The sequence below is a fragment of the Physeter macrocephalus genome, chromosome 1 (genome assembly GCF_002837175.3).
Source record: "Physeter macrocephalus isolate SW-GA chromosome 1, ASM283717v5, whole genome shotgun sequence".
In the NCBI taxonomy this organism is placed as follows: Eukaryota; Metazoa; Chordata; class Mammalia; order Artiodactyla; family Physeteridae; genus Physeter; species Physeter macrocephalus.
The window spans coordinates 90,010,934-90,027,454 of NC_041214.2; the positions used below are offsets into that span (position 1 = coordinate 90,010,934).

At 38.4% G+C, this 16,521-nt stretch overlaps 1 protein-coding gene across 1 annotated transcript in view; it reads right to left on the minus strand.

The window, feature by feature from the left end:
* The window catches only part of UMPS (uridine monophosphate synthetase), a 62,344-nt gene that overhangs the window by 41,698 nt on the left and 4,125 nt on the right, over nt 1-16,521 (minus strand). The window contains exon 2 of the mRNA XM_007114644.3: nt 788-941. Coding sequence (XP_007114706.2) covers nt 788-941 — 154 coding nt within the window. The remainder of the gene's footprint in view (nt 1-787; nt 942-16,521) is intronic.

Consider the following 16,521-nt stretch of genomic DNA (forward strand, 5'->3'; position numbering starts at 1 on the left):
TGTGGCATTTACATTGCCTTTTTTTTTTTTTTTTTTTTGCCACCCTGGACAGCTTGTGGGATCTTATTTCCCCAACCAGGGATCGAACCTGGGCCCCCTGCAGTGGAAGTGCAGAGTCCTAACCACTGGACTGCAAGGGAATTCCCTTACATTGCTTTAAGAGATTAATTTTATTCATGCAATTTAAATATAAATACATTTGGAAAGTAAGTGTTCTTAGAACATTCTTCTGATGAGGGAAGCGCTGGTAAAAATGTTGGGTTTCATAAATTTGGTGCATTAAAAAAGCACTTTTTTTCATTGCCTAATTAATACAAAGCATTTCACCCCTAGACTCTAAAGGAAAGGGAGGTGATTTATAACAACAGTTAACAAATCAGTGGAAGTGCAGAGTCCTAACCACTGGACTGCCAGGGAATTCCCTTACATTGCTTTAAGAGATTAATTTTATTCATGCAATTTAAATATAAATACACTTGGAAAGTAAGTGTTCTTAGAACATTCTTCTGATGAGGGAAGCGCTGGTAAAAATGTTGGGTTTCATAAATTTGGTGCATTAAAAAAGCACTTTTTTTCATTGCCTAATTAATACAAAGCATTTCACCCCTAGACTCTAAAGGAAAGGGAGGTGATTTATAACAACAGTTAACAAATTCCACAGGCCAGAACAACTTAAAGGCCCTATGAAGAATATTCAAGGTGACTATGAACATCAGTGCCTAGAAGAACAAATTCTAAAAGTATCAGGTTATATATCAACTTAAAGCTTATACTATTTTTACTTTACCATAATCCTTTGTTTCTTTCCTTCTAATAAGCATTGGAATTTGGTTGGTTGAACAGATAACTGTGGCCAATGGTAATGCAGTATAAGGTACTCCACACACAGTATCAAAATTGATCCCTGCATTTTGGGCAGTTTGGAATAAAATTTCTGCAACCTGTAAAAAAGCAACACATAAACCAATTATCATTATTACTATTTTAAGTGGTGTATAAATCATGTAACAACATAAAGACAGTAACAACCCAGCAAGGGAGAGTCTTAAACCTGATCAGAAAAATATAAATGCCTTTTTGTTAAATTATCCTCTCCACAAATCCCAGTTTACAAATATAAATATAAAAACAGAAGAATTAACCTACTTAGAGCTAGACTCAGGGCTGCTCCAAGGGCAACATGGAATGTGTTAGGAAAGGCTATGATGTTCACCCTGAAGACTAAGGATGACCCCTAGGCTTCACAGTTTTCCTTAGTAAATCATTATGCTTGTCATGTCTAAACCTATCACCTGCTAGTTTTATTTTCCCAACAGAAGTCTTCAATTAAGTAGTTTCATAAGAGAAATTAAGAAAACTGCATTAAAAAGAATAAAACAGGGACTTCCCTGGCAGTCCAGTGGTTAAGACACTGCACTTCCACTGCAGGAGGCACGGGTTCAATCCCTGGTCAGAGAACTAGGATCCCGCATGCCGCACAGCACGGCCAAAAAAAAAAAAAGAATAAAACACTTACAAATAAATTTAACCAAGGAAGTGAAAGACCTGTACACTAAAAACATAAAACATTGATTTAAAAAACAAACAAACTGAAGATGACATAAGTAAATGGGAAAATATTCCATGCTCATGGATCAGAAAAATTAAGCTGTTAAAATGTCCATACCAAAAGCAATATACAGATTCAGTGAAATTTCTAAAAAATTACAATGGCACTTTTCACAGAAATGGAACAAACAATACTAAAATTTGTATGGAACCACAAAAGACCCTGGATAGCCAAAACAATCTTGAGAAGGAAAACAAAGCTGGAGGTATCATACTCCCTGATTTCAAGCTATATTACAAAGTAATAGTAGTCAAAACACTATGGTATTGGCATAAATACAGACACACAGGTCAAAAGAACAGAATAGAGAGCCCAGAAGTAAACCTACACATATATGTTCAATTAATTTACATCAAAGGAGCTAAGAATACACAAAGGGAAAAGGACAGTCTCTTCAACAAAATGGTTTTGGGAACACTAGACTACATCTTACACCATACACAAAAATTAACTCAAAATGGATTAATGACTTGAATGTAAGACCTGAAACCATAAACCTCCTAGAAGAAAACAGGTGGTAAGTTCCTTGACAATGGTCTTAACAATGATTTTTTGGATTTGACACCAAAAGCAAAGAAATAAAACCAAAAATAAACAAGTGGGAAGGTGGTTCAAGATGGTGGAGTAAGAAGATCCTGAACTCACCTCCTCCCATGGACACAACAAATCTACAACTACATTAAGAACAATTCCCTCTGAAAAGAACCTGAGAACTAGCTGAACTGCTACTCCACAACAAGGATAAAAGGGCACATGGAGATGGGTAGGAGAGTTAGAGACACAGTCTTGCAAAAACTCCATCACTACTTCAGCAACCCATAACCAGGAGGGATCTCACAAATACGGAACTTCTCCCTGATGCTCCACATCAGTCACCCCAACCCTTGGGACCTACACCAGAGAGATGAGCACCCAAAACACCTGGCTTTGAAAACCAACAGGGCTTGGATCCAGGAAAACCATATGGATGTACGGAATAGAGATCTGCTCTTAAATGACTTGTGTGCAGACTCACTCACCCTGGGACCCAGCACAAAAGCCGCAGTCTGAAAAAAGCCTAGATCATATGTGAAGTAAATTCACTTGCTAATCTTAAAGTGTCTGCCAGAGGGGCTCTGTTGGGGGCTCTCTCCAGGTATGGAGCCACTGGCAGGCACCATTTTTACACTCTCTTTCTAACTTGCTACTGCCTGCCCCCTCCCTGCACCACAGCCCCAGCCCCACCAGAGGCAGTGGGTGAATACACCACTTCCCCATGCTTCTGTTGCAGCCTGTCCCCCAACCCTCCACTGATCCTGCAGCCACACCAGTGGTGTGGATGCACACCAAAGCCAGCGGGCACACGTAGCCCAAACAGGGGACACCACTTGAGTGTGTGCTCTCGTTGCTATTAGGGGGAATTGCATTTCTGGGACCCACAGGTGTGAAACAATCAAAGACACAGTTTGAGAAACAACCAAGAACTAGAGCAAGGTTAAACAGTAAGGTTCATTTCCCAAACAGGGCCACCCCTTCAAGACTGGAAGAGATAACTGTATCACCTAACACATAGAAACAGAGTCAAGCAAAATAAGAAAACAGGTATACGTTCCAAACGAAAGCAAAAGATAAAACCCCAAGAAAAAACCTTAATGAAACAGAGATAAGTAATTTACCTGATAAAGAACTCAAAGTAATGGTCTTAAAGATGCTCACCAAAATAGGAAAAAGAATGGATGAACACAGAACTTCAACAAAGAGACAGAAAATATAAAAACATACCAAAGACAAATCAAAGAGCTGAAGAATACAATAACTGATCTGAAAAATAAACTAGAAGGGTTCAACAGCAGACAAGATGAAGCAGAAGAAAAGATCAGTAATCTGGAAGACAGGGTAGTGGAACTCACCCTAACAGAGCAGCAGTAAACAGAACAAAACACCAGCATTTTAAAAAGCAAAAATAGCCTAGGGGACCTAGGGAAAAATATTGAGAATAACATTCACATTATAGATTAGAAGAATCCCAGAAGAAGAGAGGAAAAAAAGGGGCAGAAAACTTATTTGAAGAAATAATGACTGGGGGGCAGAGACAAGATGGCAGAGGAGAACGACTTGAGCTCACCTCTTCTTACAATAACACCAAAATCACAACTAACCGCTGAACAACCATAAACAAAAAAATGCTGGAACCTACCAAAAAAGATATTCTACACTCAAAGACAAAGAAGAAGCCACAAGGCTTCCCTGGTGGCGCAGTGGTTGAGTCTGCCTGCCAATGCAGGGGACACGGGTTCGTGCCCCGGTCCGGAAAGATCCCACATGCTGCGGAGCAGCTGGGCCTGTGCGCCATGGCTGCTGGGCCTGTGCGTCCGGAGCCTGTGCTCTGCACAACGGGAGAGGCCACAACAGTGAGAGGCCGGCGTACCGCAAAAAAAAAAAAAAAAAAAAAAAAAGCCACAATGAGAAGGTAGGAAGGGTGCAATCGCAATAAAATCAAAACCCATACCCACTGGGTAGGTGACCCACAAACTGGAAAATAATTATACCACATAAGTTCTCCAACATGAGTGAAAGTTCTGAGCCCCACATCAGGCTCCCCAGCCTGGAGGTCTGGCAATGGGAGGAGGAGCCCCCAGAGAATCTGGCTTTGAAGGCAAGCAAGGTTTGATCACAAGAATTCCACAGGACTGGGGGAAATAGAAACTCCACTCTTGGAGGGCACACAAAAGGCCTCATGTGACCAGGACCCAGGGAATAAAGCAGTAACCTCATAAGAGGCTGGGCCAGACCTACTTGATGGTACTGGAGGGTCTCCTAAAGAGGTGGGGTGGGGGAGGCAGCTGTGGCTCACTGTGGGGACAAAGACACTGGCGGTGGTAGCTCTGGGGAGTACTTGGCATGAGCCCTCCTGGAGGGTGCCATTCTCTCACCAAGACCTGGCCCCACTCAACAGCTGGTAGGCTCCAGAGCTGGCACGCTTCAGGCCAAACAACCAACAGGGTGGGAACACAGCCACACCCATCAGCAGACAGGCTGCTTAAAGTCTTCCTGAGCAAACAGCTGCCTGCAAAACACACCCCCTGACGTGGCCCTGCCCGCAAGAGGGACAAGTCCCAGCTCCACCCACCAGTGGGCAGGAACCAGTCCCTCCCACCAGAAAGCCTGCACAAGCCTTTTAGACAGCCTCATCAACCAGGGGGCAGACAGCAGAAGTAAGAAGAACTACAACCCTGCAGCCTGCAGAAACTGCAATCAAAGAAAGTTAGGCAAAATGATACGGTAGAGGAGTATGTGCCACATGAAGGAATGAGATAAAACCCCGGAAGAACAACCAAGTGAAATGGAGACAACCTACTTGAAAAAGAATTCAGAGTAATGATAGTAAAGATGATCCAAGATTTCAGAAAAAGAATGGAGGCACAGATGGAGACGACACAAGAAACATTTAACAAAGACCTTGAAGAACTAAAGAACAAACAAAAAGAGATGAACAATACAATAACTGAAATGAAAACTACACTAGAAGGAATCAACAGCAGAATAATGGAGGCAGAAGAACAGATAAAGGAGCTGGAATACAGAATGATGGAAATCACGGCTGTGGAACAGAATAAAGAAAAAAGAAAAGAAATGAGGACCGTCTAAGAGACCTCTGGGACAACATTAATCACACCAACATTCGCATTACAGGGGTACCAGAAGGAGAAGAGAGAAAGGTCCTGAGAAAGTATTTGAAGAGATAATAGCTGAAAACTTCCATAATATGGGAAAGGAAACAGTCACCCAAGTCCAGGATGCACAGAGAGTCCCAGGCAAGATAAACCCAAAGAGGAACATGATGATACACACGGTAATAAAACTGATAAAAATTAAAAACAAAGAAAAAATATTAAAAGCAATGAGGGAAAAGCAACAAATAACATACAAGGGAATCCCCACAAGGTTATCAGCTGATTTCTCAGCAGAAACTGCAGACCAGAAGGGAGTGGCATGATATATTTAAAGTGATAAAAGGGAAGAACATATAACCAAGAATACTCTACCCAGCAAGGCTCTCATTCAGATTCGATGGAGAAATCAAAATTTTTACAGACAAGCAAAACCTAAGAGAATTCAGCACAATCAGACCAGCTTTGCAACGTATGCTAAAGGAACTTCTCTAGGCAGAAAAGAAAAGGCCACCACTAGAAATAAGAAAATTACGAATGCAAAAGCTCACCAGTAAAGGTAAACACACAGTAAAGGTAGGAAATCATATACACACAAATATGACCTCAAAACCAGCAACTGTGAGAGGAGAGTACAAATGCAGGATATTGGAAATGCATTTGAAATTAAGAGACCAGCAACTTAAAACAATCTTGTATATATATATAGACTGCTATATCAAAACCTCATGGTAATGGCAAACCAAAAATCTACAATAGATACACATACAAAAAAGAAATAGAACACCAAACACAAAACTAAAGATAAACTTCAAATCACAAGAGAAGAGAACAAAAGATGAAGGAAGAAAAAAGATCTATAAAAACAAATCCAAAACAATTAACAAAATGGCAATAAGAACATACATATCAACAATTACCTTAAATGTAAATGGATTAAATGCTCCAATCAAAAGACACAGTCTGGTTGAACAGATACAAAGACAAGACTAGTATATATGCTGTCTACAAGAGACCCACTTCAAAACTAGGGACACATACAGACTGAAAGTGAGGGGATGGAAAAAGGTATTCCATGCAAACAGAAATCAAAAGAAAGCTGGAGTAGCAATACTCATGTCAGACAAAATAGACTTTAAAATAAAGACAGTAAAGATGTTAAAAATAAATAAATAAATAAAATAAAGTCTTTCACAAGACACAAAGGAGGACAATGCGCAACGATCAAGAGATCAGTTGAAGAAGATAGAAAAATTGTAAATAAATATCCACCCAACATAAGAGCACCTCAATATATAAGGCAAATGCTATCATCCATAAGAGGAGAAATCGACAGCCACACAATAACAGTGAAGGACTTTAACTCCCCACTTACATCAATGAACGGATCATCCAGACAGAAAATCAATAAGGAAACACAGATCTTAAATGACACATTAGACCAGATGGTCTTAATTGATACTTATAGAACATTCCATCCAAAAGCAGCAGACTACACATTCTTCCCAAGTGCACAGAGAACATTCTCCAGGATTCATTACATGCTGGGCCACAAAACAAGCCTCAGTAAGTTTAAGAAAACTGAAATAATATCAAGCATCTTTTCTGATCACAACGCTATGAGATTAAAAATCAACAAGAAAAAAAAACTGTAAAAAACACAAACAAGTGGAGGCTAAACAATATGCTGCTAAACAACCAATGGATCATTGAAAAAATCAAAGAGGAAATCAAAAAATAACTAGAGACAAGTGAAAACGAAAACATGACAATCCAAAATCTATGGGACGCAGCAAAAGAGTTCTAAGAGGGAAATTTATAGTAATACAATCTTACCTCAGGAAACAAAAAACATCTCAAATAAACGACCTAACTTTACACCTAAAGAAACTACAGAAAGATGAACAAACAAAACCCAAAATTAGTAGAAGTAAAGAAATCACAAAAATCAGAGCAGAAATAAATGAAAAAGAGATGAAGAAAACAATAGAAAAGGTGAATGAAATTAAAATCCCATTCTTTGAAAAGATAAACAAAACGGATAAACCTTTAGAAAGACTCATCAAGAAAAAGGGAGAGGGCTCAAGTCAATAAACTTAGAAATGAAAAAGAAGAAATTACAACAGATACCACAGAAATACAAACGACCACAGGAGACTACTACAAGCAACTATATGCCAATAAAATGGACAACCTAGATGAAATGGACAAATTCTTAAAAAGGTACACTCTCTGAAGACTGAACCAGGAAGAAACAGAAAATATGAACAGACAAATCACAAGTACTGAAATTGAAACTGTGATTAAAAAACTCCCAGCAGGGACTGCCCTGGTGGCAGAGTGGTTAAGAATCCACTTGCCAATGCAAGGGTCACAGGTTCAATCACTAGTGCAGGAAGATCCCACATGCCACAGAGCAACTAAACCTGTGCACCACAACTACTGAGCCTGCACTCTAGAGCCGGGAGCTACAACTACTGAGCCCGCATGCCACAACTACTGAAGCCCGCATGCCTAGAGCCCGTGCTCTGCAACAAAAGAAGCCACTGCAATGAGAAGCCCATACGCATGCCTTGAGCCCGTGTTCTGCAACAAAAGAAGCCACTGCAATGAGAAGCCCATACACCACAACAAAGAGTAGCCCCCACTTGCTGCAACTACAGAAAGCCCGCACACAGTGACGAAGACCCAATGCAGCCAAAAATAAATATTTTTAAAAATAAATAAATAAATAAATAAACAGAAAAACCTCCCAACGAACAAAAGTCCACGATGACATGGCTTCACAGAATTCTATCAAATTTAAAGAAGACTTAACACCTATCCTTCTGAAACTCTTCCAAAAAATTGCAGAGGAAGGAACACTCCCAAGTGCATTCTATGAGGCCACGATCACCCTGATACCAAAATCAGACAAAGATACCACAAAAAAAGAAAATTACAGGCCAATATCACTGAAGGACATATACGCAAAACTCCTCAACAAAATACTAACAAACTAAATCCAACAATACATTAAAAGGATCAAACGCCATGATCAAGTGGGATTTATCCCAGGGATGCAAAGATTTTTCAGTATCCATAAGTCAATCAGCATGATATACCACATCAACAAATCGAAGAATAAAAATCATATGATCATCTCAACAGATGCAGAAAAAGCTTTTTAACAAAACTGAACACCCATTTATGATAAAAACTCTCCAAAAAGTGGGCATAGAGGGAACATACCTCAACATAATAAAGGCCATATATGACAAACCCACAGCAAACATCATACTCAATGGTGAAAAGGTGAAAGCATCTCTCTAAGATCAGGAATGAGACAAGGATGTCCACTCTTGCCACTTTCATTCAACAGTTTTAGAAGTCCTAACAATGGCAATCAAAGAAGAAAAAGAAATAAAAGGAATCCAAATTGGAAAAAAAGAAATAAAATACTCACTGTTTGCAGATGGCATGATACTATACATAGAAAATCCTAAAGATGCTACCAGAAAACTATTAGAGCTCATCAGTAAATTTGGTAAAGTTGCAGGATACAAAATTAATACACAGAAGTCTCTTGCATCTCTATACACTAACAACAGAAGATCAGAAAGAGAAATTAAGGAAACAATCCCATTTGCCAGCACATCAAAAAGAATAAAATACCCACGAATAAACCTACCTGAGGAGACAAAAGACCTCGACTCTGAAAACTATAAGACACTGATGAAAGAAATCAGAGATGACACAAACAGATGGAAAGATATACCATGTTCTTGGATTGGAAGACTCAATATTGTCAAAACAATATACAGATTCAATGCAATCTACAGATTCAATGCAACCCCTATCAAACTACCAATGGCATTTTTCACAGAACTAGAACAGAAAAATTTTTAATTTGTATGGAGACACAAAAGACCCCAAATAGCCAAAGGAATCTTAAGAAAAACAGAGATGGAGGAATCAGGCTCCCTGACTTCAGATTATACTACAAAGCTACAGTCATCAAAACACTATGGTACTGACACAAAAACAGAAATAGAAATCAGTGGAACAGGATAGAAAGCCCAGAAATAAACCCATACATCTATGGTCAATTAATCTATGACAAAGGAGGCAAGACTATCCAATGGAGAAAACAGTCTCTTCAATAAGTGGTGCTAGGAAAACTGGACAGCTATGTAAAAGAATATTAGAACATTCTTTAACACCATATACAAAATTAACTCAAAATGGATTAAACATCTAAATGTAAGACCAGATACTATAAAACTCTTAGAGGAGTACATAGGCAGGACACTCTTTGAAATAAATTGCAGCAAGATCTTTTTCAATCCGTTTCCTAGAGTAATGGAAATTAAATAAAAAATAAACAAATGGGACCTAATTAAACAAAAACTTTTGCACAGCAAAGGAAACCATAAACAAAACGAAAAGACACCCCACAGAATGGGAGAAAATATTTGCAAATGATGTGACTGACAGTGAATTAATCTCCAAAATGTACAAACAGCTCATGCGGCTCAATATCAAAAAAACAAACAACCCAATCAAAAAATGGGCAGAAGACCTAAACAGACATTTCTCCAAAGAAGACAGACATACAGATGGCCAAGAGGCACATGAAAAGCTGCTCAACATCACTAATTATTAGAGAAATGCAAATCAAAACTACAATGAGGTACCACCCACACCAGTCAGAATGGCCATCATCAAAAAGTTTACAAACAATAAATGCTGGACAGGGCTTGCAGAAAAGGGAACCCTCCTACACTGTTGGTGGGAACACAAACTGGTACTGCCACTATGGAGAACAGTATGGACGTTCCTTAAAAAACTAAAAATAGAGCTACTATATGATCCAACAATCCCACTCCTGGGCAGATATCTGGAAAAAAACATGGTTCAAAAGGATAAATGCACCCCAATGTTCATTGCCGTGCCATTCACAATATCCAAGACATGGAAGCAACCTAAATGCCCATCAACACATGATTGGATAAAGATGTGGTATGTAAATACAATGGAATATTAATCAGCCATTAAAAAGAATGAAATAGGGCTTCCCTGGTGGCACAGTGGTTGAGAGTCCACCTGCCGATGCAGGGGACTTAGAGAAAGACAAATATCATATGATATCCCTTATATGCGGAATCTAAAAAGAAATGACACAAATGAACTTATTTACAAAACAGAAATAAGACTCCTAGACTTTAAAAACAAAGATGGTTACCAAAGAGAAAGGTGGTGGGGGCAGGGAGGGATAATTGGGAGTTTGGAATTGACATATACACACTACTATATTTAAAATAGATAACCAACAAGGTCCTATTGTATAGCACAGGAAACTATGCTCAATATTCTGTAATAACCTAAATAGGAAAAGAATTTGAAAAAGAATAGATACATGCATATGTATAACTGAATCACTATGCTGCACACCTGAAACTAACACAACATTGTTAATCAACTATACTAATATTAAAAAAAAAACACAATTTTAAAAAAAAAGGAAAGAATGACTGAAAATTTCCTGAAGATTCAGGAAGTCCAGAGTATTCCAAAGAAGATGAACCCAAAGAAACCTGAACTAAGACACATAATTAAAATGTCAGAAGTTGAAGACAAGGAGAGAATCTTAAAAGTGGCAAGAGAAAAACAACTTGTTATATACAAGAGAATCCCCCCCCATAAGACTATCAGCAGACTTCTCAGCAAAAACTTTGCAGGCCAGAAGGAAGTGGCATGATATATTCAAAGTGCTCAAACGAAAACACTTCCAACCAAGAACACTCTAGATCAGATGAACCTAATAAATACACAGAGAACATTCCATCCAAAAGCAGAATACACATTCTTCTCAAGTGTATATGGAACATTCTCCAAGATACATCATATGCTAGACCACAAAACAAGTCTCAAGAAATTTAAGACTGAAATCATATCAAGTATCTTTCTGACCACAATGGCATGAAACTGGAAACACAGAAAGAAAACAAGAAAAATCTCAAATATATGAAGATTAAACAATATGCTATTGAACAACCTGTGGGTCAATGAAGAAATCAAAGGAGAAATTTCAAAAAAAACCCTTAAGACAAATGAAAATCAAAACAAAACATACCAAAATATATCGGATGCCACAAAAGCAGTTATAAAAGGGAAGCTTATAATGATTCAGGCCTACCTCAAGAAATAAGAAAAATCTCAAATAAACGACCTAACTTTATACCCAAACAAAGCAGAAAAAGCACAAATGAAGCCCGAAGTTAATAGAAAGAAGGAAATAATAAAGATCAGAGTGGAAATAAATGAAATAGAGACTATTAAAAAGACAATTAAAAAATAATGAAACTAAGAGCTGGGTCTTTCAAAAGACAAAATTGATAAACCTTTAGCTAGAGTCACCAAGAAAAAAAGAGAGCACTCAAATAAATAAAATCAGAAATGAAAGAGAACATACACCAGATACCAAAGAAATACAAAGGCTCATAAGAGGTTACTATGAACAACTATACATCCACTAATTAAATAACCTGGAAGAAATAGGTAAGTTCCTAGAAACATACACTCTTCTAAGACTGAATCATGAATAGAAAATATGAATAAACCAATTACTAGTAAGAAGAATGAATCAGTAATAAACAAACAAACAATAACAAGAAAAAACAACTCACAACAACAAAAGTCCAGAACCAGATGGCTTCATTGTTGAATTTTACCACACATTCAAAAAAGATTTAATACCTATCCTCCTCAAACTCTTCCAAAAAATTAAAGTGGAGGGAATGTTCCCAAACTCATTTTACAAGGCCAGCATTACACTGATACCAAAACCAGATAAGGACACAACAAAAAAATTACAGGCCAATATTGCTGATGAATTTAGAGGCACAAATCTTCAACAAAATATTAGCAAACCAAATTCAACAATACATTACAAGGACAATAAGCTATGATCAAGTGGGATTTATCCCAGGCAATACAAAGATGGTTCAACATCCACAAATCAATGTGATACACCACATTAACAAAACGAAGGATAAAAATCATATGATCATCTCAATAGGTACAGAAAAAGCATTTGACAAAATTCAACAACCATTTATGATAAAGACTGAACAAAGGGTAGAGATGGAACGTACCTCAAGATAATAAAGGCCATATATGACAGGCCCACAGCTAATCATCATACTGAATGGCAAAAAGCTGAAAGCTATTTCCTTCAGATCAGAAACGTGACAAAGATGCCCATTCTTGCCATTTTTACTCAACATACTACTGGAAGTCCTAGCCAGAGCAATTACGCAGGAAAAAGAAATAAAAGGCATCCATACTGGAAAGGAAGAAGTAATTAAGTGGGCAACAACATGATTTTACATTTAGAAAACCATAGGGCTTCCCTGGTGGCACAGTGGTTGAGAGTCCACCTGCCAATGCAGGGGACACGGGTTCGTGCCCCGGTCCGGGAAGATCCCACATGCCGTGGAGCGGCTGGGCCCGTGAGCCATGGCCACTGAGTCTGCGCGTCCAGAGCCTGTGCTCCGCAATGGGAGAGGCCACAACAGTGAGAGGCCCGTGTACTTCAAAAAAAGAAAACCATAAAGAGTTCACCAAAAATTGTTAGAATAAACAAATTCAGTAAAGTTACAAGGTACAAAATCAATATACAAAAATCTGTTGTGCTTTTATACACTAACAACAAACCATCAGAAAGAGAAATTAAGAAAACAATGCCATACACAATTGCCTCAAAAAGAACAAAATACCGAAGAATAAATTTAACCAAGGAGGTCAAAGACCTGTACACTAAAAACTATAAGACACTGATGAACAAAATTGAGATGACACAAATAAATGAAGATATTCCATGATCATATATTGGAAGAATTAATACTGTAAAAATGTCCATACTATCCAAAGCAATCTGCAGATTCAATGCAATCCCTATCAAAATTCTAAAGACACTTTTCACAGAAATAGAACAACCAACCCTAAAATTTCTTTGGTACCACAAAAGATCCCAAATAGCCAAAGCAATCTTGCGAAAGAAAAATAAAGCTGGAGGCATCACACACCCTGACTTCAAACTATAAACATAATGGTACTGGCATAAAAACAAACAAATAGATCAATGGAATAGAATAGAGAATAAACCCTAAAAATAAAACCAAGCACATAGGTTCAATTAATTTATGACAGAGGAGCCAAGAATATACAATGGGAAAGGATGGTCTCTTCAACAAAATAGTGTTTGTAAAACTGGACAGCCACATGCAAAAGAATGAAACTGGACCACTATATTACACTTTACACAAAAATTAACTCAAAATGGATTAGACTTGAATGTAAGACCTGAAACCATAAAACTCCTAGAATAAAACATAGGTAGTAAGCTCCTTGACATCACTCTTTGTGATATTTCTTTGGATCTAACTTCAAAGGCAATGGCAACAAAAGCAAAAATAAACAAATGAGACCACATCAAACTAAAGAGCTTCCACACAGCAAAGGAAGCCATTAGTAACAAAAAAAGGTAACCTTCTGAATTGCAGAAGATATTTGCAAATTGTATGTCCAAAAAGGGGTTAGTATCCAAAATATGTAAAGAACCCACACAGCTCAATAACAAAAAAAAGATCTGATTAAAAAATGGGCATAAGATCTGAACAGACATTTTTCCAAAGAAGACATATCGATACACATGGCCAACAGGCATATGAAAAGATGCTCAATATCTAATCATCAGGGAAATGCACATCAAAACCACAATGTGATATCACTTCACACCTTTCAGAATGGCTGTTATCAAAAGAGCAAGAAATAATAAGTATAAGGACTTCCCTGGTGGTCCAGTGGTGAAGAATCCGCCTTCCAATGCAGGGGACATGGGTTCGAGCCCTGGTCCAGGAAGATCCCAAGTGCGTGGAGCAACTAAGCCCATGCACCACAACTACTGATGCTGCACTCTATAGAGCCCATGAGCCACAACTACTGAGCCCACGTGCCACAACTACTGAAGCCCGCGCCTAGAGCCTGTGCTCCGCAACAGAGAAGCCAGCACCATGAGAAGCCCACGCACCGCAACAAAGAGTAGCCCCCGCTCGCCGCAACTAGAGAAAGCCTGTGTGCAGCAACGAAGACCTAACACGAAGACCCAACACAGCCAAAGATAAATTAATTAATTTTAAAAAAAAGAAATGTGACTTAAAAAAAATATAAAGGTCTCATAAATACAGAGCCTACTGTGTGAAGCACTAGTTGATAATATCCTTTTCTACATAAATCATCACATTTTAATGCCAGAATGCATACTCCCACCCAACACCATCTTATTTTAAGAAGAAAAGCAGAGTTACTTAGTGAACTATATCAGAGGTGTTCACAATTTTTTGTTCCTCTATTTCTAAAGATTTGAAAAATTTATGAATATTTTTAAGCTGCAAAAAATGTAAGTAACTTCTAGAATACTGAAAAAATTAACATATTATCCTAGAACTGTTACATCACTCCTTTAAGTGAACACAATGGGATCCAAATGCTATACTGATTTGATACTCAACATCTGCTTAAAAAAAAAAAAATGAAAATGCTGAATAATGAACTTGGAAAATTTTACATTTTTTAAACTCATATTTTCATTCCATTGTCTCCACAAAATTTTATTCTAATGCAATATATATCCGTGCTGGAAAAACTTTTACTGATCATTCTACGATACTTCTCCACAACAAAAATGTATGTAAACTGAAATTTTAAATTGTAAATTTAAAACATTTCCTGTGACCATAAGTCTCTAAGTCTTAAAAATTCTGTTATCATTACAATTGTTATAAGCATAAAATTAATTAAAACACAATCTGCAAATTTTGATAGAAGCATAAAAACAGATTATTTTGGAAATACATTTCTTAGTGAGATGAATGGTACCTGATCCTGGCAATTAATTTATGTATCTACTGCAGTTGACTATTACTTACTACTAGGAAGTCAGAGTTCAGTGTAAGTTCTTTTGCTTTCTGGGGGTGCAAATAATAAGAAACCCTATTTGCATAAATAAGTAGACATGAAAGGAGTTCTGTTATACCTAGCTCTCTCAATATTTTGCACTCCTTCTGAGTTAACTACCAAAAATCAGACACATACACACACACTCCAATATCTAGTATCAAAAAATAATTTTTAGTCATCTGTTAACTGATGACTTCTTCAAAAATAAACCAACTTTTCAAAAGAAGATCCCTAGTCATTCACTTTCTCAGCACTGATGAGATGCACCATAGCAAGATTCTGGATGGTGAGAACAGTCTAACCCACATCAACTAGTGCTTCAGTCCTTTTCATAATAACATCAGAGTGGGATTCACAAAGGGCGAACATAAACCCTTAGTGGTGGAGAAAACTTACATAAGTCTTCTAGATAGAACTTCTGTGATAACTGAAAGGTTCTATATCTACACTGTCCAATAAGGCAGCCACTAGTCGCATGTGACTATAAATTTAAAAATTCATAATGCTCAATATTCACATGCGGCTAGTAGAAACTCTATTAGACAGCACATTTAGACCCTTCTGCTTACACTGTGGTCTGCAGCTTTTGCTGGCAGCTTGTGAGAAATGCATTACCTCCCACCCTGCCTCAGGTCTACTCAATCAGAGTATGCATTTTAACAAAATTCCAGGTGATTCATATCTATTCAGAGTTTAAGAAGCCTTGTGCTAGAAACCTCTAATTTGTACAAAGTTTTTCCCTTTTATTCACCAAAAAACTGCCTCCATGAAATGTCCACCCTCTGGCCTTAATTCTTGCTCCTGGCCACACAGTGCAAAATCGAATCCCCCTTTCCTAGCAAGAGCCCTTCCAAATATTTAAGCAGCTACCAAATTCTCCCCGAACACACCTTTTCCTCCCCTCCCCCCGCCGTCCCATTTTTCACGAGGTTAAATACGTGGAACTCCTTCAAGTACTTCTGTGTAAGACAAGGCCCCAAACTGGGTTTCCCCGACTCTCTTGCAGAGCACGTGTCAAAGCAAGCGAGTCACAGTGCAGGCTGCCCTCTAGGTCCTCAAAAGCCTAAAAGGGCTTCCCTGGTGGCGCAGTGGTTGAGAGTCCGCCTGCCGATGCAGGGGACTCGGGTTCGTGCCCCGGTCCGGGAGGATCCCACATGCCGCGGAGCGGCTAGGCCCGTGAGCCATGGCCGCTGAGCCTGCGCGTCCGGAGCCTGTGCTCCGCAACGGGAGAGGCCACAACAGTGAGAGGCCCGTGTACCG